This window comes from Equus quagga, chromosome 7, assembly GCF_021613505.1.
Source record: "Equus quagga isolate Etosha38 chromosome 7, UCLA_HA_Equagga_1.0, whole genome shotgun sequence".
NCBI lineage: Eukaryota > Metazoa > Chordata > Mammalia > Perissodactyla > Equidae > Equus > Equus quagga.
Window position 1 is genome coordinate 80,080,038 of NC_060273.1, and position 21,908 is coordinate 80,101,945.

General features: G+C 40.5%; 1 protein-coding gene across 2 annotated transcripts; it reads left to right on the forward strand.

The window, feature by feature from the left end:
• Window positions 1-11: 11 nt before the first annotated feature.
• BRD8 (bromodomain containing 8) lies at window positions 12-20,273 on the forward strand. 2 transcript variants are annotated; one of them, XM_046667476.1, is made up of 22 exons: window positions 12-210; window positions 1,148-1,244; window positions 6,385-6,454; window positions 7,345-7,394; window positions 7,870-7,992; window positions 8,120-8,200; window positions 8,821-8,885; window positions 9,585-9,721; window positions 10,263-10,481; window positions 10,903-11,047; window positions 11,957-12,166; window positions 12,581-12,861; window positions 13,215-13,667; window positions 13,964-14,057; window positions 14,258-14,304; window positions 15,059-15,273; window positions 15,459-15,551; window positions 15,751-15,819; window positions 16,198-16,375; window positions 17,610-17,714; window positions 18,193-18,237; window positions 19,887-20,273. In XM_046667476.1, the coding sequence occupies exons 1-22, from the start codon at window positions 192-194 to the stop codon at window positions 19,944-19,946; spliced, it is 2,856 nt and encodes a 951-aa protein (XP_046523432.1). In that variant the 5' UTR covers window positions 12-191; the 3' UTR covers window positions 19,947-20,273. The 2 variants fall into 2 exon arrangements, with proteins under 2 accessions (XP_046523432.1, XP_046523433.1); XM_046667477.1 differs by lacking the exon at window positions 10,263-10,481.
• Window positions 20,274-21,908: the final 1,635 nt, after the last annotated feature.

Below are 21,908 nucleotides of genomic sequence, written 5' to 3' on the forward strand. Positions count from 1 at the left end.
TCATCCTCATTCCTTCCCAAGAGCGCACAAGAGACCTGGTTAGGGTGCTTGTTCTTCGCAGGTCGGGGCGGGAAGACTCCATTTCCCAGGAGGCACCGCAAACAAACGCCCAGACTCTGCTTCCCAGAGTTCCCCGGGTTTCGGCCCCGCTAGACGGTCTCCCTTCCTGGGTTGGAGACTTCGGGGCCAAGATGGCGGCAGGAACGGGTAGTAAGTATCTGCGGTGCTTTTGCGCGGAAGGCCTTTGTAGAGGCGAGGCCAGGCAGCAGATTTCTGTCACATGCTTAGAGAGTAGGAGCAGTGATTTGCCTGAGAGCCCAGGGTCTTCAGAGACCTTCGCTCGACGGTGTTGTGAAGGCCAACCAGCGGTGTTGTCTTGTGTCTCAGGGAGGCCGCTGAGATTTGAGAGAAGCAGCTCAGCGAATCCTTATGTGTTGGGGAGCTCTGCGGGGTGAGAGAGAAGTGTGCTCTAGAGACTCGGGCGCGCAGGTGAAGAAATGTTGTGAGCCACACGGAGTGGCCAGCATTCATTTTTTGACCCACGTTTGTGAGGCCCATACTCCATCTGCTAGAGAAATGGGGGTATTTTAACCGTGAGCTTTTTGTGCCACTGGGAAAATTGCATTTCTTGCGTCTCAGCCATTTTTGTCTGTTTCATGGATGAAAAAGGTTCTTTAGGCCCAACAGCTAAAGGGAGGAATTAGTGAAGGAAGTAAACAAGTTTATGCTAAGAAGGAGGCGGGACAGTAGGGGAGGTGGCGTTGCGAATCGCGGGAAATAAGCCTTTGCGTTCAAACTGGAATAAAGTATTCTTAAAACTGGGCCTTTCGGGAGAACTGCCTTATCTTAATCTGACACTCCTTATTTATTATTATGATTATTATTTTTTATAAAGAAAAGGAGCCATGGCACTTGAAGAAATAAAATCTTCCGCCAGATATTCAGAGTGCAATTCAAATACAATGAATAGATACCGCCCCCGTGGTTATGTTTTACTATGAAACATATGAAAATCAAGATTTGGTGATAGTAGCTTGTTTTGTCCTTACAAATTGGGATGTTTTGTATTAGGCTTCTAGTCCTCCCTTTGGGGCTTAGAACTACTCTACTGTTTCACTGGTTGTCTCTAAGCCTTCTGTCCTTTCAGAACACAAGCTGCTGAGTACTGGCCCCACAGAGCCATGGTCTATCCGAGAGAAGCTGTGTTTAGCATCTTCTGTCATGAGGAGTGGAGATCAAAATTGGTAAGATATCTAGGATGTCTGCTTTCTTGGGTCTTAGAAACTGTTGGGTATTTTTTTACATTGGTGGATTCCTATAGTTAATTATACTAACCTTTAAGTGTTTATTTTTTAACAGCTTTAATTCACATACCGTAAAATTAACCCAGTATCTTCACAGAATTTAGTGTATTCACAGAGTTGTGCAACCATCACCACAGTCTAATTTTAGAACATTTTCTTTACCCCTAAAAGAAACCTCTTACCCCTTAAGAGTCACTCTGCCATCTCCTCACCATCTCCCTAACATCCCTCCCCCCATCCCTAGGCACCCACTCATCTACTTTCTGTCTCTATAAATTGCTTGTTTTGGACATTTCATGTAAATGGAATCATATAATTTGTGGCCTTCTGTAACTGGCTTCTTTCACTTAGTGTAATGTTTTTCGAGGTTCATCCAAGTTGTAGCATGTATCAGTACTTTATTCCTTTTTTTATGACTAATATAATCCATTGTATGGGTATGCCACATTTTATTTATTTACTCATGAGTTAATGAACATTTGGGTTGTTTCCACTGTTTTGATGGTTATAATTAATGCTGCTATAAACATTCATGTATGAGGTTTTCAGTTCTTTTGAATTGAGAATGGAATTGCTGGGACATATGGTAACTCTATGTTTAACTTTTTGGGGAACTGCTAAACTATTTTTAAAGGGGCCCCACTGGTTTACATTCCCACCAGCAATAAATGAGGGCCCCAATGTCTCCTTGTGCTTGACAACACTTACTGTCTTTTCGGTTATGTCCATACTAGTGGGTATGAAATGGTATCTCATTGTGGTTTTGATTTGCATGTCCCTGATGACTAATGCTGAGCGTCTTTTCGCATGCTTATTGACCGTTTGTATATCTTCTTTGGAGAAATGTCTGCTCAGATCTTTTGATTTTTTTTATTGAGTTTTAAGAATTCTTTGTATATTTTGGACACAAATCCCTTGTCAGATAGATGATTTGCAAATATTTCTCTTATTTTGTGTGTTGACTTTTCACTTTCTTGATTGGTATTGTTTACAGCAAAAAAGTTTTTAGTTTTGATATGTCCAGTTTGTCTATTTTTTCTTTGTTGCTTGTGCTTTTGGTGTCATAGTTAAGAAACCATTTATTTCTATGTTTTCTTCTAAAAGTATAGTTTTATCTCTACACATTTTAGGTCTTTGATTCATTTTTGAGTTAGTTTTTGTGTATGTTGTAAGGCAGAGGTCTCTCTTGCATTTAGGTACCCAGCTGTCTCAGTACCCAGTTTTTGTTGAAAAGACTATTCTTTTCCTATTGAATTGTCTAGGCACTCAGTATTTCTTTTTAAGTACCAGAAAGTAAGACTGTGGTTTCCAATCTTTTTTGCTACCAGGACATACCCCTTTTCATTTTATTTTATTTTATTTTATTTTATTTTATTTTATTTTATTTTTTGAGGAAGATTAGCCCTGAGCTAACTACTGCCAGTCCTCCTCTTTTTGCTGAGGAAGGCTTGCCCTGAGCTAACATCCGTGCCCATCTTCCCCACTTTCTATGTGGGACGCCTACCACAGCATGGCGTGCCAAGCGGTGCCATGTCCGCACCCGGGATCCAAACCAGCGAACTCCAGGCCGCTAAGAATTAGAGCGTGTGAACTTAACCGCTGTGCCACGGGGCCGGCCCCCCCAACCCCCCCCGCCCCCGTTTTCATTTTTTTTTTTTAAAGATTTTATTTTTTTCCTTTTTCTCCCCAAAGCCCCCCAGTACATAGTTGTATATTCTTTGTTGTGGGTCCTTCTAGTTGTGGCATGTGGGACACTGCCTCAGCGTGGCTTGATGAGCAGTGCCATGTCCGCGATCAGGCTCTAAGGACAACTTTAATTGTCTTAAACCTTGTAATTAGTTAATATACAAATTCGTGTTTATATATATATCTTTACTACTTTAACCATTCAAATGAATTTACAAAAGCACTATTACTGTTCACACTTAGCATTTCTGCAACTTTATATATTTTTCAAATAACTTTTCTAAGGTGAAACCAGTATATTCTGGTAGCAGCTATTCTTTTTTTTGCAGAGGGGGAGATTCGCCCTAAGCTAACATCTGTTGCCAATTTTCCTCCTTTTTCTTTATCTTTCCCCCCAAAAGCCCCAATACATAGGTGTGTATAGTTGTAAATTCTTCTGGTTCTTCTCTGTGAGCCACTGCCATGACATGGCTACTGACAGACGAGTGGTGTGGTTCTGTGAATGGGAACTGAACCCAGGCCGCTGAAGCGAAGTGCACCAAACTTTAACTGCTAGGCCGTCAGGGATGGCTCTAGGTAGCAGCTATTCTTGGGCCAAATTAAATGGTAAACCTCAAGACAAAATGAATCATACTAATTTGATAAATGACAGCCTGAACTTAAATATAACTCAACTCAGAGGCTGGCCCCATGGCCAAGTGGTTAAGTTTGCCAGGGTTTCACTGGTTTGGATCCTGGGTGCAGACCTAGCACTGTTCATTAGGCCACGCTGAGGCAGCGTCCCACATAGCTCAACTAGAAGGACCTACAACTAGAGTATACAACCATGTACTGGGGGTGCTCTGGAGAGAAGAGAAAAAAAGGTAAGAAGATTGGCAACAGATGTTAGCTCAGGTGCCAATCTTTAAAGAAAAAAAAAGATATGTATATAGCTCAACTCAAATATAAACTGAACTCATTTTTCTTTTTTTTTGGTGAGGAAGTTTGGGCCTGAGCTAACATCCGTTGCCAATCTTCCTCTTTTCCCTTGAGGATGATTGTCCCTGAGGTAACACCTGTGCCAGTCTTCCACTATTTTGTATTTGGGATGCCACCATAGCATGGCTTGATGAGTGGTGCTGGTTCCACACCCTGGATCCAAACCTACAAACACCCGGCCGCCGAAGCAGAGTGTACAAACAGTATGCCACTGGTCCAGCCCCTGAACTCATTTTTAGACAAAACACCAAGTAAATAGAATCCAATCTGCATATTTCTTCACATTTTTATTAGAAAAACAGTATATGAACATTTAAGTAAAACTTTGAAATTTTAAGGTGTATTTATTTTTTGAGGAAGTACTAAGTCATAGGTTCAAAATGATACACAATGTCTTCCTCCCATCACTGTACCTTATCTCCCTAGTGTTAGCAATTTCTTGTGTGTCTCTTGCATTAATTTTGTATACATGAGCAAATATATATTTTCTTTTTCCCTCTCCCTTCCTGAACACAAATGATTATAGACTATACGTACTGTTCTTTACCTTGCTGCTGCTGCTTCTCTGTTTTTAACTTAGTACTGTATCTTAGAGATCATTGCATATCTGTATATGAAGTTTTATCTCATTCCCTTTTTTCTTTTTTTTTGGCAGCTGCATGTTTTAGGGATATACCATAATTTGTTTAAATGGTCTCTGTTGATGGACATTTGTTAATAGAAATAATAACCTTGCATAATTGTGTATAAATTATATCTAAAACTGAAATTAGAGTTATTGGATCAAAGAATATATAAGTTTATAAAGTTTGATAGATATTTTCAATTGCCTCACTCAGAAATTGTTTCAATTTATACTCCCATTGGTAATATATCAGAGCACATGTTTTTCTATGCCTTGGCTCATAGAATGTGTTGTTAGATGGTTTTGATCTTTGACAGTGTTATAAAAGATGAGAAATAGTTCTCATATTTTTCATTTGCGTTTATCCTATGATGAGTGAGGTTGAATATCTTCATGTGTTAAAGAGCCACTTGTATTTCCTTTTCTGTAACTGCTTTTTCCCTTTTTGTTATTTGATTATTAGTCTTTCTCTTTAATTTCTGGGGACTTCTTATATATTACAGAGATTAGCCATTTGTCTGAGCTATGAGACGCATTTGTTTTACTAATGTGCCATTTGCCTTTGCTTTTGGTGATATTTTTACATTAAGACTTATAAAATATAGCTTACTTATTAATAATTTTCTTTTACAACTCCTGGATTTTGGGACATAATTAGAAAGTTCTTCCCTAGTCTGAGATTATAAAATAATTCTATGATTTCTTCTAGTACTTCCATGGTTAAATTTTTTTAAACATTTAAATCATTGATCCATGTGGGGGTTTTCTTGGTATACGGCGTAAATTATGGGTCGCACTTTATTTTTTGCTGATAGCCATCCATTTAACAATGTTAAATTACTTCTTATAAAGGAAAAGAGCTCTGATACCATTATCCAACACAAAATTTAAAAACTTTTTTCTTTTTTAAAATTATGAAATATTTCAACCACCTAGAGAAATGTGGAGAATAATAGAGTGCACGTGTACCTGTTACTTGGACTTAACAAATCTTGATATTTTGTCATATTTCCCTCAGATCTTTTTAAAGAAAAACAGACACAGTTGAAGCCCCTTTTACAGTCTTCTTTCATCCCATTCCAGTCCAACTCTCTTCAATTTTGCCTATTTCTTTCTTTGTCTTTATACCGACAACTTTTCTAAAGGTTGTGTGATTGCATCATAGCAAAAAATCGTCATTTTTTTTCAGTTAATATTATGTTATAAATATATTCCATATCACCACATGTATTTCATAACTATTTTTATGAACTGTTTAATTTCATAGAGTTGAAGTGCCATAAGTTAAGCATCGTCTTGCAGGTGTTTAGGAAAAACCTAACTGTTCATAGTCTAATCAAATCTACATGGTGCTGTCTTCTTGGTGCTTCCTTCTTTTGTTAAATTATTTCCTTATATTGCATTCCTAGGAGCTCTCTTAGTGGATCAAAAGATAACTTTTTTGGGTCTGGACTGTATTACAAATTGCTTTTCAAAAGGCAAATCTTTTCTAAAAGAACTAAAATCAACATAAAAATATTTTCCAAAATGAACAGAAATGGTACCTTACTGGGTTCTAATACCTTCACTTCACCCAGGAGATATATCACCTAGGAAAACTATTTAGCAATGACTCTTTCCTTCTAAACAACTTTTAAGCAGTTGTGTCGTTTTCCATAGTCACATATTCCAGAATACTTTACAGTGGCAGTTTTTTATTCCAAAGTTTGGTCTTCAAACCTTGAACTCTCAGCATATGTTCCCTCCTTTTTTTTCTATTTGATGGGTAATAAGCCTTTTCTCCTTTTGCAGGGTATCAGTTAGCAGAGCAATCAAGCCCTTTGCAGAACCTGGCCGCCCTCCAGATTGGTTCTCTCAAAAAGTAAGTTCCCTATACCTCTGAGATGGCCATGGATTGTGTGTTCTTATAAAATTTCCAAGGTAGGTCAGATGTGTAATCAGGGTTAGGATTGTATAGTCAGTTTCTTAGATGTATTGATGTTTATTTTGGCTTTGTAATTTAATGAGAATTAAAGCCCATCTGTTAATTTACAGAAATCTAAAAAAATTGTGGAGGCAGATAATATAATCATCTTTGTCAGGAAAGAAAAATAAGTTCCCAAGCAAGTGTTCTTTTAGAGCAGTCTTTGAAATGTGAAGTGGGTTCCCTTCCAGGCCCTGCCCTTTAGTCACAAGGCTTTTATACCATGAAAAGGGAGAATAGTTGAGAATACTTTTTCGTTTTTCCCACTATTTGTCAATCCATCCATGTATGCTCGTATTACAAACTGTTCTTGTCAGTGTAGCATAACAGTTAAGAGCTCAAGCTTAGGAGTTAGATAGATTCAGTTTCAATATGACTCCACTTAAAAACTTTGGACCATGATCCTCAGTTTTCTCAGTTTATCCCTATTTCACAATAGAGATAAACTTTGCTTCAGGATTGTTGTAAAGATTAATTGAGGTAATACCTGTAAAGCATTTAGCACAGTGCCTTGCTTAAAGTGACTACTCAGTAGATAGGAGCTATAAATATATTGGCTGTTAGGTTGTCTTTCCTCAAATACACAAATTCCAGGCCAGGAGACTCCCTTTTCTGTGTCCTGGTATTGATTATTTTGAACTGATTTGATTGCAAAGTAATGTCCCTCTTAGAAACCACTTACATCTTACATATAGCCCCCTTTTCTAAACCTTAGTCTAATATGTTGAAATTTTGAAAGGTCATTCCTTTCCAGGCTTGCTGATCATATTCACTTTTTTTCTTCATAGCATTGTGCTTCTCAGTACTCGGAGCTTCTAGAGACCACTGAGACCCCAAAGTGAGTACAAAGCCAGGCACTTAAGCCAAATCTTTTTTTTTTTCTGAGGAAGATTAGCCCTGTTCTAACTACTGCCAATCCTCTTTTTGCTGAGGAAGACTGGCCCTAAGCTAATGTCCATGCCCATCTTCCTCTACTTTATGTTTGGGATGCCTACCATAGCATGGCTTTTGCCAAGCGGTGCCATGTCTGCACCCGGGATCGGAACCAGTGAACCCTGGGCCGCCGAGAAGCAGAACTTGCGAACTTAGCCACTGCGCTACCGGGCTGGCCCCAAGCCAAATCTTTTTAGTGGAGAGTGTTTACTGAGGAAATCTGATTTATATCTATTTATATTACTGGGTGATAAAAGTATAGCAGAAGTTGTCTATGGTTAGGTCATGGAGGAGGCTCAAAGAAAGCAAGTGGGAGTGAGAACAAATGTTCTCTTGTTCAAATGTATGTATCTTGTTTTTTGTTTTTTAATTTTCCACAGACGGAAAAGAGGTGAAAAGGGAGAAGTGGTAGAAACTGTTGAAGATGTCATTGTTCGGAAACTGACTGCTGAACGAGTTGAGGAACTAAAGAAAGTGATAAAGGAAACCCAGGAAAAATATAGGTACTTATTAGAGAGAATGCCAAATGGGTTGGGAGAGGCAAAAGAGGCTGACTTCTGATACTCATCAGAATTTTTTAAATAGCGGATTAAAAAACCCATTCTACTTACCTCTCTTTCTTCCTTACAGACGGCTGAAAAGAGATGCAGAACTAATTCAAGCTGGGCACATGGACAGCAGACTGGATGAGCTTTGCAATGACATTGCGATGTGTGTTATATTACATTGTTCTTCTATCTACCTCCTTTCTTTTTACTCCCTTTCTTCCTCAAGTAATCTGGCTTATTTCCTTCATCTTCCATCCCTTTAGACTTGAGAGATTCTAGAAAGGGAAAGCTGCAGAGTGGCCTGGTAGCTGGGAGGGGGATGTGAGTCCTGGAAAGTAATGTGATGGAACATTTCAATGTGAGAACATAACTTAGTCCTAACTTAAAAGTGGCTCTAGTTTGCCTGGGTAAAGAACTGGTAGTTAGGGGCCAGCCCTGTTTAAGTTCATTGCTCTGTTTTGGTGGCCCAGGGTTTCACTGGTTCAGATCCTGGGTGCAGACCTAGCACCGCTCATCAAGCCATTCTGAGGTAGCGTCCTGCATAGCAGAACTAGAAAAACTACAGCTAGAATATACAACTATGTTCTGGGGGGCTTTCGGGAAAAGAGGAAGAAAATAAAAGAACTGTTAGGCAGTGTACTCAAAATTCCCTGTTTTGCTGATAAAGATTCCTTTTTAGGCCTTTCCTTCAGAAAGTGCTAGCCTGGCAAAAAATTTCCTTGTGAGAGCACTGTGAGGAGGAGCTAGAGCTGGTTAGGATCTAACCCTTAATTCCTTCTTCAGGAAGAAAAAATTGGAGGAAGAGGAGGCTGAAGTAAAGAGGAAGGCTACAGATGCTGCATATCAGGGTAAGCTGAACCTAGTGACTGTTGAGCAATTGACTATGCAGTACTGCACACTAATGAAAATTGAAGACTCTTTTGTAACAGAATCTACTAATTCCAATTTACTTGCATACTTTTCTCTGTCATCTTCTCTTTTACCAGAATAAAAATATCCCCTTTTGTCCAGGAGGAAGCTCTTAGAAAATTAGCTCTGCTCAGATCTCACTAGACTTTGTGTCCTTTTAGGACAAAAGGCTTGGTAATAAGACACTGAACATAATTAAGATTTTAGAAGTCAAAGGCCTGTAAAAAGATTGAGAATAGCTCAGTCGTTGGATAAAGGGAGGAAGTTAAGCATTTGTAACTCTAGGAATACATGCTTTGAGCTAATGAGGTCGTTTTCTCTTGTTAAAACAAAGCAGAATCCTAATAAGTTGTTGAAGAGGATATTGAGAGGTATTTAAATCACTTTCCTACTCCAAGGACCTTTGGGATAGCTAGTTAAGTGAATTTGCTCAGTGTAAAAATTACTCTTGGGAAAAGTCAGGCTAAAAAGTTACCTACCTCTCAGAAGCGTTAAAGAAAGCTTTCTAATCCGAACTCATAATGCTACTTTAGTAATGCAGCATCCTTATTTGTCCTTTATTATGTAATAGCAGAGTAATGTTTAGTTTCATTTATTTAATCTTGAAGACTTAGAAATTGTTCTCTTATATGTTCTAGCTCGTCAAGCAGTAAAAACACCCCCTCGGAGGTTACCCACTGTGATGGTCCGCTCTCCTATAGATTCTGCCTCCCCAGGAGGTGATTATCCACTTGGGGACTTGACTGCAACCACTGTGGAAGAGACGACCTCTGGGGTGAGTATATTTCCATCTGCAGGAATTAATCAGCAAAGGGACAATAAGCCAGCAGAGAGCTGAGTAATGAGGAAACCACTTTTGGCCTAGAGGCAACTTCCTCTCTTGGTGTGAATGTTAAAGACTTAATTTACCATGTTCCATGCTCTAAGATAAGGATGGACCTAAAAACATTGAGGTTTTTGACCTTTTGAGAGATAGGTAAAAGACTATGTAAAAGAATTGTTTGTAAGTGTACTAGTCTTATGAAATTCCTGATGAAATAAGGGGCAATTTTCTTGTAAATATAATAATTGCTGGTGGGAAAGGAGTTTGTAAAAGGCAGGTTGGTGGAATGGTTGGCTCATTGTGGGTTTGAATGGGTGGAAGAGAAAAAATTGTGGGCAAGAAAGGTGTGGCTGAGAGTAGGAGGGGTAGAGGGTTTTTGGGCATTTCCATTCAGCACTAATAAAGTAATAGTTAGACACACTAACCCATCCAGATTAGTAGGGAACCTTCCAGAGTTTGAGAAGTCAGATAAAGGTTCTCTGTTGTCTCTTAGGTAACCCCTGGGACTTTGCCGAGTACCCCAGTCACCTCGTTTCCTGGGATTCCTGACACCCTTCCTCCAGGCTCTGCACCCTTAGAAGCCCCCATGACCCCAGTAACAGATGATTCACCCCAGAAAAAGATGCTTGGACAGAAAGCAACTCCACCCCCCTCCCCTCTGCTGTCAGAGCTCTTGAAGAAGGGCAGCCTCCTGCCTACTAGCCCCAGACTGGTATGGAGACTTCTGTGGGTGTTTGAGAGCTGTGGTGATTTAGTACTTTGGAAGGGAGTGCCTGGGACCTAAAATATGACATGGAAAAAAAAAAGTTCAAAAGAGGACGAGATCTCCTAGTTAAATATTAATTAAAACGAAATTAAAAAACCTAAAAATTAAAAACCAAAAACAAAAAACAGTAAGTTGATAGTATCCTTGGGTCCTGAGGTATCTGAAACCCAAATTATCTTGGTTCTCTTCTCCAGAGAACTCTTGTCAAATAAGTTTTGAAAATTAGAGTTTCCCGTGGGTCTGAAATTATTCTCTTTGGATATTAACTTTTAGTTTCATGAAGTTTGGTCAACTGCTGGAGCGTTTTTGGGAAGTGGTAGTAAAGGAAAGCTTGAGTGTAGCCTTCACCTCTATTCTTCCTTGGTAGGTCAATGAGAATGAAATGGCTGTGGCTTCTGGCCACCTGAACAATACAGGTGTCCTCCTGGAGGTAGGCGGGGTCCTTCCCATGATACATGGTGGGGAGATGCAGCAAACAGCCAACACTGTTGCAGCCTCCCCTGCTGCCTCAGGTAAGTCGCCACTTTTCTGTTATCTGCTTTACTTTAAAGATATTGAACTTGACATTGACTGCCATTGGTTTCTAGCCTTTGTGACTAAGCAACTGTCAATCTTAAATATAAAGCCCAACCCGGTGCTATTTTACCTGTTAAACCATATAGCGCTCCACATTGTAAATCCTTTCCATCTTCAAAATAATGATAGCCCTGGATGACCACAGCATAGATATTGATGAGAGCAATAGTGAAGTTAATAGTGAAGCTGCTTCTCTGGGGCTTATAAAATCATGGAAGAGTGCTAGAGAGATCTGAGATTATAGAATAGGGGGATGAGATTTGGAACCAGAGAACTGGACTTGAGTCTTAGGCCTGCCACACACTAGCTTCGTGACCTTGGATTGGGTGAATGAACTCTCTAGTCTCAGTTTCCTCTTTTATTAATTGCAATGAATGTACTTCACAGGGATGTAGTGAGAATTAAATAAGGTAGAAAATGCAAAATGAAAAAAAAAAGCTTTGCAATGTACCAAACAAACATTAGATACTGGTATTTGAATGGTGTTGAATTTGGGTGGTTTACAGCATGCTTACCTTCAGCAGAAGTGACAGATTTATTCATACCAGTTTTTTGTGTGTGGGTGGGGGTGTTTTTTTGGTTATTGTTTAATTTTCTTCTGAGAAAAAAATCACCACCCATTTCTCGTATACATTGTGTGGTCTAGTGCTTTGGGTCATTCCTAACTGGGCAGGTTTTAAGTAAGTTTGGAGAAAGTAAGGATATAGATAATAAGCTTATTCAACAGAGGAATTGCTTTCATCCTTTGAGACTAAAAGTTTTCTTGGTTGAATCTTAAAATGGCTATTGCTGCTTGTTCATGTGCTTTCTTTTTACCTCATTTTGTCTACCTCTTTGTCTGTTAGGTGCTCCCACTCTTTCCCGGCTTTTAGAAGCTGGTCCTACACAGTTCACCACACCTCTTGCTTCCTTCACTACTGTTGCCAGTGAACCTCCAGTTAAACTTGTGCCACCTCCTGTAGAGTCTGTGTCCCAGGCTACCATTGTCATGATGCCTGCGCTGCCAGCACCATCCTCTACTCCGGCTGTCTCCACTCCTGAGAGTATAGCTCCAGGTGCGTCCCTGACCCACGCCCTGAGCAGCCACTAGGTCCAAAATTTCATCTTGAGCTTTAGTTAAAGAAAAGTGACCAAGTGCATCAGCTCCAATTCAGATACTTCTGTTCTCTTCTCCATGGATATATGCCATCTTTATCCTTAGGAAAACAAGCATGTGAGAAGAGGTGGGTGGGCATTTATGTGTTGGGGGAAGAACACTAAGTATACATATAAGTGGGCTTGAGAATGGGTTCTCACCTTAACTTTCTAGAGAAAGCTATAGAGAAGAAAACATAGGCAGATGTAAGATAACTTTTTTTGAGCTTTAGTGTATGAGTACTTGACATTTGTCTGCAGCCTTGGCCTGATCTCCAGGTGGTCACTTAGTACCAAATAAGCTTCTGAGATGCTTTTCTCTTCCTGTTACTCAGTGAGTCAGCCTGACACCTGTGTTCCCATGGAGGCTGTGGGGGATCCACATACTGTGACTGTTTCCATGGATAGCAATGAAATCTCCATGATCATCAATTCTATCAAAGAAGAATGTTTCCGATCAGGGGTAGCAGAGGACCCTGGAGGATCAAAGGCTCCCAGCATAGATGGGAAGGAAGATTTAGATCTGGCTGAGAAGATGGATATTGCTGTGTCTTATACAGGTGAAGAGCTGGACTTTGAAACTGTTGGAGACATCATTGCCATCATTGAAGACAAGGTAACTATTCAGCAAAGCCTAAAAGAATCTCTCATGGGTCCTACATAGGCTTCTCTCCTCAGCCTCTCCTTGCTTCTCATAGTAAGAATTATGTAAGCAAACAAGTCTTCTGCTTCTTCCCATCACCATCTCTGTAGTTTCAAAGCCCTTTGGTACTGACATAGTAGTTGTCTCCCCAGCCATCCTTATGTTACTAGTTTATACAGGACAGGTACCTGTCCATTGGTTGCTTCTACTACTTGGAGAAGATGGAGAGAGAAGCTGCAGATTCAGGCCATCTCATTTGGTGCTAACAGAATTGAGGGACTTGGGCTTCTTTCTGTGACTTCAACAGTGTATGTATTATGGGACAGGTAGATGATCATCCTGAAGTGCTGGATGTGGCAGCAGTGGAAGCAGCACTTTCATTCTGTGAAGAGAATGATGATCCCCAGTCCCTGCCTGGACCCTGGGAGCACCCTATCCAGCAGGAGCGGGACAAGCCAATGCCTCTCCCTGCACCAGAGATGACGGTCAAGCAAGAGAGGCTGGACTTTGAGGACACAGAAAACAAAGGAATTCATGAACTGGTGGACATCAGGGAGCCCAGTGTTGAGATCAAAATGGAACCTGCAGAACCAGAGCAAGGGATTTCAGGGGCTGAAATAGTAGCAGGAGTTGTTCCAGCCACAAGTATGGAGCCACCGGAACTCAGGAGTCAGGACTTAGACGAGGAACCCAGAAGTACTGCAACTGGAGAGATTGCTGAAGCAGATGTTTCCAGTGGGAAAGGCGATGAGACTCCACTTACAGCTGTAAAGACAGAGGTATTTAAGATCAGGGGCTGGAAGGATGGAGGGTTATACCTTAGGTAAGAAGTGACAGTTTAGGCCTTTGGTTTTCCTGTTTCATTCCTGAATTCTGACATGTTTGATGTGTCCAAGGCACATAAATGTGATCAGTACTATATATACTTATCCTATTCCTGTTAAGGTGACCATTAGAATCATGTTATGTGGGTAGAACTTAGAATTTCTTCTATGGTCTCATCATTGAAGAATAAAATTGTATAAGCTGTAGTGATTTACCAGTACTTAGGGTATTTGTTCTTTTTGGTCTTCAGGCATCCCCTGAAAGCATGTTGTCTCCATCACATGGCTCAAATCCCATTGAGGATCCTTTAGAGGCAGAGACTCAGCACAAGTTTGAAATGTCAGGTAAATAATGCCAGGAAATCTATATTCTGTAACTAACTTGAAATCGTTTGCTTTGGCTTTTGAGGGATTTTGTGGGTTGTGGGCAAGTAGAGGAGGCAGAATAGGTCAGCATGGAAAGGAGAGCTGCAGGGGATTATTGTCCATAGGAAGGGGAAGGCTAAGGTGGAAAAATCTTCAGGTAGTCTTTCTCTCCTCTGCAGACTCATTGAAAGAAGAATCAGGGACTATTTTTGGAAGCCAGATAAAGGTATTTCAGACTTTTCTTTATCCCTCTTGCTATGTGACTAGATTTCCCTATAGCGCTACCTTTTTCATGAATTTCAGTAAACTCCCATCCAGTTAAGGAGTTGCGTGGCGAAAAGCTGCAGTGGACAGTCAGGCATAGGGGGAGTTCTATGGCAACATGTGCTTCCCATCTGAAAGAGTTTGTGAATGTCACACAGACCTTTCTTTGCATATAATGCACAAAGAAGCTTTGATACATCCAAAGTGATTTGGAGTGAATAGGGATACCAGAGCCAGCGAGAACATATAAGAAATCAGATTATTAATTACACTATCCAGAGAAAAATCATTCAGCGTTTTCCTTTTAGAATTACTAAGCAGTAGTAATAAACAGACTTAAAGTAATGTGATGTGAGCTTGCTCCATCAGATGAGACACAAAATAAAACTATTTTTGATAACTTTGTACCCAGGGTCAGAGTTCCTCTCAAGAGCAAGGGGAAAGAAGGAACGCCTCTTAGCTTAGTCTTAAGTAAGTAGCTTTTTTTTTTTCTTCCTTTTAAAAAGATCCTGGGTCTTATTCTTTGTCCAGGTTCTGAATTACTTGATCAGTCAGTGTCTGTAAGTAGATGGTAGTATAAGTGATAGAGGTCTCAGTCAGGAAACAGTGTGAGGCCATTTTACAGAACTGAGCTAACCCAAAGACAGATCGTTTTTAATGACGCTTTGCTGGATAGCTTTGCTTGCATTTGTTGACTGGAGCACACTGTGTCTAAGGATGCCCCAGGTGAGGATGAGGAGGAAGATGGAGTCAGTGAAGTGGCCAGCCTAGAGGAGCCTAAGGAAGAAGATCAAGGAGAAGGCTATTTGTCAGAAATGGATAATGAACCCCCTGTGAGCGAGAGTGATGATGGCTTTAGCATACACAATGCTACGCTGCAATCCCACACACTGGCAGACTCCATCCCCAGCAGCCCTGCTTCTTCGCAGTTGTGAGTATCTGAGATTCTTTCTTTGAGGTCAAGGCAGTGAAGGTGAGAAGGAGGAGAGGATCTTTTCTTTAATCTTACTTTTTCTTCTTCCCTTTCTTGGCCTGGAACAAACAGCTGACAAGAAATAATTAGGACTTTTTTTTTGACTTATGCCTAGTGGGGCTCATATATTTCTTTTATTTCAGTTCTGTCTGTAGTGAGGATCAAGAAGCTATTCAGGCACAGAAAATCTGGAAGAAAGCCATCATGCTTGTATGGAGAGCTGCAGCTAATCATAGGTGAGTGGGCTTTACCAGTCAGTGGGAACATTTTCTTCTGCTGCTCCTCATTGTTGGTGACTAGAAAAAAGTCTGAGTTGGCTTATATGGGCCTGGGGGCATTGGCTCTTACAACTTTCAGCTGCTTAGATCAAGTTCCCTCACCTGTGCTTCTGGAGGATCGCTAAGTCAGTAATTGTACTTTATTCTTTTTGGACAGGTATGCCAATGTCTTCCTGCAGCCTGTTACAGATGATATAGCACCTGGCTACCACAGCATTGTACAGAGGTAAGCCATGATCTGTTCAGCATGCTGTCTTGCCTGAATTGTAAGTTGTCTAGGCTTGGTGGATTTTTGCTTTAGACTGTTAAGTTTAAAGCAGATGTTTTTTGCTGTGAGTAAGGGTGACCAATCATTTGGTCTGATCATTTCAGTGGCTGGATCACCAATGATAGTCTAAAAGAATTAACCCCCTTTATTACCTTTCTCAATACTTAATTTATAGACTGACTTTGGTTTTTGGGTTAAGTGCATGTTTTGGGGTGAGGGGTTAGCATTTGAGTCCTGCCAGCTAAGACTGCCAGGTTGATATGGTAATAATACATTCAGGGATCCAGTTGAGTCCTCTTCCCTTCTCTGTGCCATTTACCCCTGTTCTTTTTTTAGGCCTATGGATTTGTCAACTATTAAGAAAAACATTGAAAATGGACTGATCCGTAGCACAGCTGAATTTCAGCGTGACATTATGCTGATGTTCCAGAATGCTGTAATGTATAATAGCTCGGACCATGATGTCTATCACATGGCAGTAGAAATGCAGCGAGACGTCTTAGAGCAGATCCAGGTACTTTGAGGATCTTTAGTGTTTTAGCAAGGTTGAAATGCAAATACTCAAGGGAAGGATTCATATTGATGTTAGAAAGGGGTGCAGTGGCTTTTACTTGAAATAGCATCAGGAACACAGGAACATAAAATTTTGTTCTTGCTGGATTCATGTTGGTTTTCTCATGTTGGTTTGGTGAAAGTTGTGGGAGAATATGGCCATGCCCATGGCCTGCAGTCATGCATTCCTTAATGACGAGGATCCATTCTGAGAAACGCCTCATTAGGTGATATTTTTGTTGTGCGAACATCATAGTATATACTTACACAAATCTAGACGGTATAGCCTACTACACATTTAGGCTATATGTTACTAATCTTATGGGACCACTGTCGTATATGGAGTCCGTCACTGACCGAAATGTGCAGTGCATGACTATATTCAACCCTTCTTGGGTAATAGCTTTAGTTTCATGGAGTTTTTAAATAAAATTTTTATAAAATGCTGAATGTATATTTTTAAATTACATTAAGTATGTACCTAGCAGACAATCATCAGATAGAGTTTCTTTTCCCTTTTCATCACAGATAACCTATTTGTATCCTGCAGTTGCATTGCCAGGCACCCTTGGCATATTGAACTTGGGATATTGATCTTGAAGGGATGTTGTCTATCTCTGCAGTCTGCCAAATTACTTAAATTGCTGAATGATTTTTGGTTCATCTAGTTTTATTCTCTTTCTCATTATTAGAGCAGAGAGGTTTTTTGTTTTTTGTTTTTTTAAGGAAGATTAGCCCTGAGCTAACGTCTGCTGCCAATCCTCCTCTTTTTGCTGAGGAAGACTGGCCCTGAGCTAACATCCGTGCCCATCTTCCTGTACTTTATTCGTGGGATGCCTGCCACAGCATGGGTTGCCAAGTGGTGCTGTCTGCATCCGGGATCCGAACCGGTGAACCCTGGGCCGCCAAAGCGGAATGTGCACACTTAACCACTGTGCCACTGGGCCGGCCCCTAGAGTAGAGAGATTTTGATCCTATATTATAGCAAAAAAAAGTTAGAGCCCTTTGCATTTTCAGATTCTTTGTCATGCACAACTAGAATTAAAACCTAATATGCTGAACTTCTAATCAGTCAATATGTATTTGAATGCTGTTTGCAGAAGGATACTATACAGAGTCCTTCTTACAAAACCCAAGTTGTCTTAATTCTTCCCTACTGGATCAGGTCTCTAAGGCCAACCCTATTTCTTCTACAGCAATTCCTGGCCACACAGTTGATTATGCAAACATCTGAGTCTGGGATCAGTGCTAAAAGTCTTCGAGGGAGAGATTCTACCCGCAAACAGGATGCTTCAGAGAAGGTGAGGAGACCAAGAAAGAGCCTATGTGCTAGTGTTCACTGCCAGAAGTCTGAAGCATCCAAGGAACCTTGTGTTAGTACTTGGTATTGCTGGACTTCTACGTTCCAACAGTGTATAGACATGTAGATCTTAGAATGGTGGTGGTTTGCTTCCATCCAAACATCGAAGAAACTTGCTGTGACTGGAAGGCCCAGTCACATGGGAGAAATTGTGAGCTGAGTGAGTGAATTATTAATTCCTCTGAGAGTGTGCTCGCAAGGTGGGGGAAATGACTTAGCTTGCAGCAGTTGGGGACCATCAGTTCGTGTTCTAGAGGCATAATGGCCAGATTGCTTTTGGATCTCTTTCCTCTTGTTCTTGAGTTTTTAAATTTTGTCTTTGTGTGTGTGTGGTGCTTATGTCTCTGTCCTGAGGTTTGGGGTGCTTGCGGCTGAAAGTTTCCGTGGAACCTGATCAGTGTTTGTTTGTCCTCTAACAGGACAGTGTCCCCATGGGCTCTCCTGCCTTCCTTCTCTCTCTCTTTGTAAGTATTGAATGGCTGCAAGGGGCGGTGTTGTCACAAAGATTCTCAGCTCCTGCTGGGGGTGGGTAGCAGAGGGAAATTGAACATGCAGACTGTGGCAGTGTCTTGAACTTCTGTTTATTCAGGTCATGGAATAAGAAACTGTGTCGTCTTCCGCATTCCTGTCTTTCTGCATGTGTGTGTGTGTGTTCTGGGTAGGACTGTTTATGAGTTCCCTGGGCTGAAATAAGGTATTCTTGGTAAGGATCTAGGATGCACCTGCTCCTCATTTCTTGACTCCACCTTTTGCCAATTCTTTTCTTACAAGTGGAAGATTGCTTAGAACAGCAGCTGCTAGCTGGCTTTTTAAAAAATGTTCCTTATACCACCAGATACTCAGCACATAGTTCTTTTTGCTTTTTCCCTAATACTAAGTTGCAAGACTGATGCCTGAGACACAAATTTAAGATAAAGATCTCAGTAACAATGACCAATGCATACAATAGTGTCTGGTGGAATTAGAGATAAGCTTATTAGCAAAGATAGTCTAAAGACTTTCAGTCTTTTCCGCCATGAATTGAATGACTCTGTGACTCTCTGTTGTTCATTATGGGGCACTGAGGCATGATGTAATGGAAGGGCATCAGGCTAGAAAACCACATGATCTTAAATTCACCAGATTATCTCTTGGAGCCTTGTTTTCCTCATCTGTGTGATGGAGCTAATATAATGAGGTACCTGTCCAGCCTACCTCACAGGGATGTTGTGAGGGTAAAATAAGATAATAGATATGGAACTGGCTTGAAAAAAAATTAAAGTGCTATACAAATGCAAGGTGGTATTTTTATTCTTACTGTTGTCTCAAAGGCAACTTGTGTTCATGAGCTCTAAAAATTTTAGAGTCCTTGCCTGTTAGAAATGTAAAAATGGCCTGGCCCAGCAAAAGTGTTCACTAGTTCATCTCGCCTACAGGCCTCAGCCTGTACCACGGACAGAACACTATAATCTCCATTCTTTCTTGTTGGCCTGCAACAGTGACTCTGGATCCCCAAGCAATTGGCTGGCTGTTGCAAGGCTGGTTAATAGGATCTTTTATCTATTGAAGACAGCAAAATATTGCACAAGAGGAAGGAGCTGGGCTGCAGGGAGAGAGCAGCAGATGGAAAGAAGCCTTCTGATTGTCCTGATCTCATGGAAAACAACTGTCAGGAGGTGCTAGGGAACTAGTGCCAGGGTCAGTCTGCAGGAAAGGCCTTTCTTATAGGGACCAACAGCTGGACAGGTATGTTAGCCAAGAATCTCACTATCCACTGCCCTTTCTGACTCTCCCACCTTTCCTTTACTCTTCCTGTTCCTTTGTATATGATTTGGGGCCTGGGTGGGATGACTGATAGTCATTCTGTGGGACCCCAGGTAAACTCTGGCACCCTCTTTGGTGGGCAGGAGCAAGACTCTCTGTCCTCTGTTTCCTCTTACAAACTACTACCAGGTGCTTTTTAGCCTACCCTATGGGAAGACAGATATATATACCCCTCATTTCCTGGATTTTTCTGCTGATTCTCTTCCCCACTCCCCCAAAAAACCAAATCCCCAGCATTCTTGTTGCACCTTCTCTGTTACCTCCTAACCAACTCATTCATGCTGCCTTTCTTTGTTTGCCTCTCATTTAGGATGGGGGAACCCGGGGCCGTCGCTGTGCCATTGAAGCAGATATGAAGATGAAAAAATGAAGCCTCAGAGTATGCTCATCAGGCTGAACCTGAAATAGAAGTAAACAAGATAGAGCTTGGGCTTGTGGGCCCAGTTCCAGAAGTGGAAGTTACAGAAGAGGAGGCGCCTGGGCCATGTGACATGAACTGGGAAAATCTCTTTCAGAGAGTTGGAGTAACACAATTGCCTGTTTTAGGGCAAAAATCATGGGCTGTGTTAATGTCCTACTGTGTAGCTAGCAGATTGTAGCTAGTTTGTACTGTCTTGTGAAGTGTACAGACTTTTTTTAAAAAAACCCTGTGAAATGTGTATGTATACAATAAACTCTGAAAGAAAAGAAAACTCTAGCCTTGGTGTGTTCTTTGTGTGTGTGTATGTGTAACTTGTGATTTCTTCTGCATAATAACTTTCATCATTTGTGAGAGTGAGATTGTTAGAGGGGATAGTGGTCTTGTAGTATGAATTGTTCTTCTACAGCTCAGAGAAGGTAAGTAACCAAGATTGAATTTATAATTAATATTTTAAAGTGTTGCATTGTACAATAAAGACTATATTATTCAACTTTTCTTGAATTTTTGGGAAAACTTAAGGTTTTCAGAGTTCTGTTCCTGGCATTGTTTAAAGAAGATTTGAGCATGGATGTGGGTAGCACTGATTTTTATCCCGGACATTTGTCCTCCTTAATACTATCTTTGCAGGTGGTATTTCTGGGATAGTATTTTACTATTCCTTCTATCTTTTTCTCTGTGTAGGGTTCTTGTGTGTTTTAGAATTCATACCATTGATGTTTGAAGGCTAAACTCAGTTTAAGAGTTAGCAAATTTATCACCTGAGTTTATTCCCACTTCTCTTATTAAGTAAAAACTATCTCAGTGAAATGAATTAGTTAGAAGTCTTATTATAAAGAGATGGAGATTAATAAAGTATTATCTAGTACTTTGAGCCTTCTTGAGAAAGATGGGTTTTAGAAAGATGATTAGAAGTCACAGATCTTTTTGGCTTAGAACTAAAGCTTGTTAGGATACTAAGGAAATAGAAGATACAGTCCTTGTGAGGTGAGAGAAAGGAGTTCAGTCAATCTAGGAGTTAGTTAGAAAATTAAACAACTACAGGATATTCCCAAAACAGTCTGCAAACATGCATGTGAAGTAAGCAATGAAACCCTGAAGGTTGGAGAAGTTTGTGGAGGAGGTGGTCCATTAAAGGACACAGATTTTGAGTTGGTAGAGAAGGTGATGGATGAGCTTTAGCAACCTGAGTTGAAGGTATAGGCATCTGTGGTGGGAGCAATAAGGAGACCAATGTCATTAGAACGGATCATTTTAAGGAATAGTGAAGTACAGATAACTGGGCCAGTGGGACAAAATAGGGCTTAACGTATGTAGGACTTTGAGTGGCAGATTGAGAAATTTATATCTGAGGTGATAGTTACTGTAAAGCCTTGATTAGGGAGGCTGTCTGTTCAGAGTAGATTGGATTAAAGATAAATGACCAGGAGGCTGTGGCATTTATTTAGGAACAAAGGATGAGCATTGAGAAAAACTGGAAGAAAATTGGGAAGTAGACTTGCTTACTGAATACAAGAGAAGGAAGAGTCAAAACAGGATTAAGAAAATAGTGTTGATAAGGATAAAGAAATTGGGGAGAGCAAATGATTTTGGAGATATTCAGGAAGAAAAGTGATTTTAGTTTTAGAAATGCTGAGTTGAAGTAGGATAGGATACCTAAAGGGAATTGACTTTTGGGTACATGGGGAAGTGAGACCAGAATGCATATAAGAAGTAAAGGTGGAGAGATTTGGGAGCCACTTGAATAGAGATCAAAGTTGAAACCTCAGTTTTTTAAGGAAGCATGAATAAGGAAGCAGAGGACCAAGCAAGAACATAGAAGACAAAGATTTATTGAAAGTTGTAAAAGGTAGAGGACAAAGGGGTAAGAAAGCCAAGGTAGTGTAGTGTAATGAAAGCAAGGGAAGATATTTT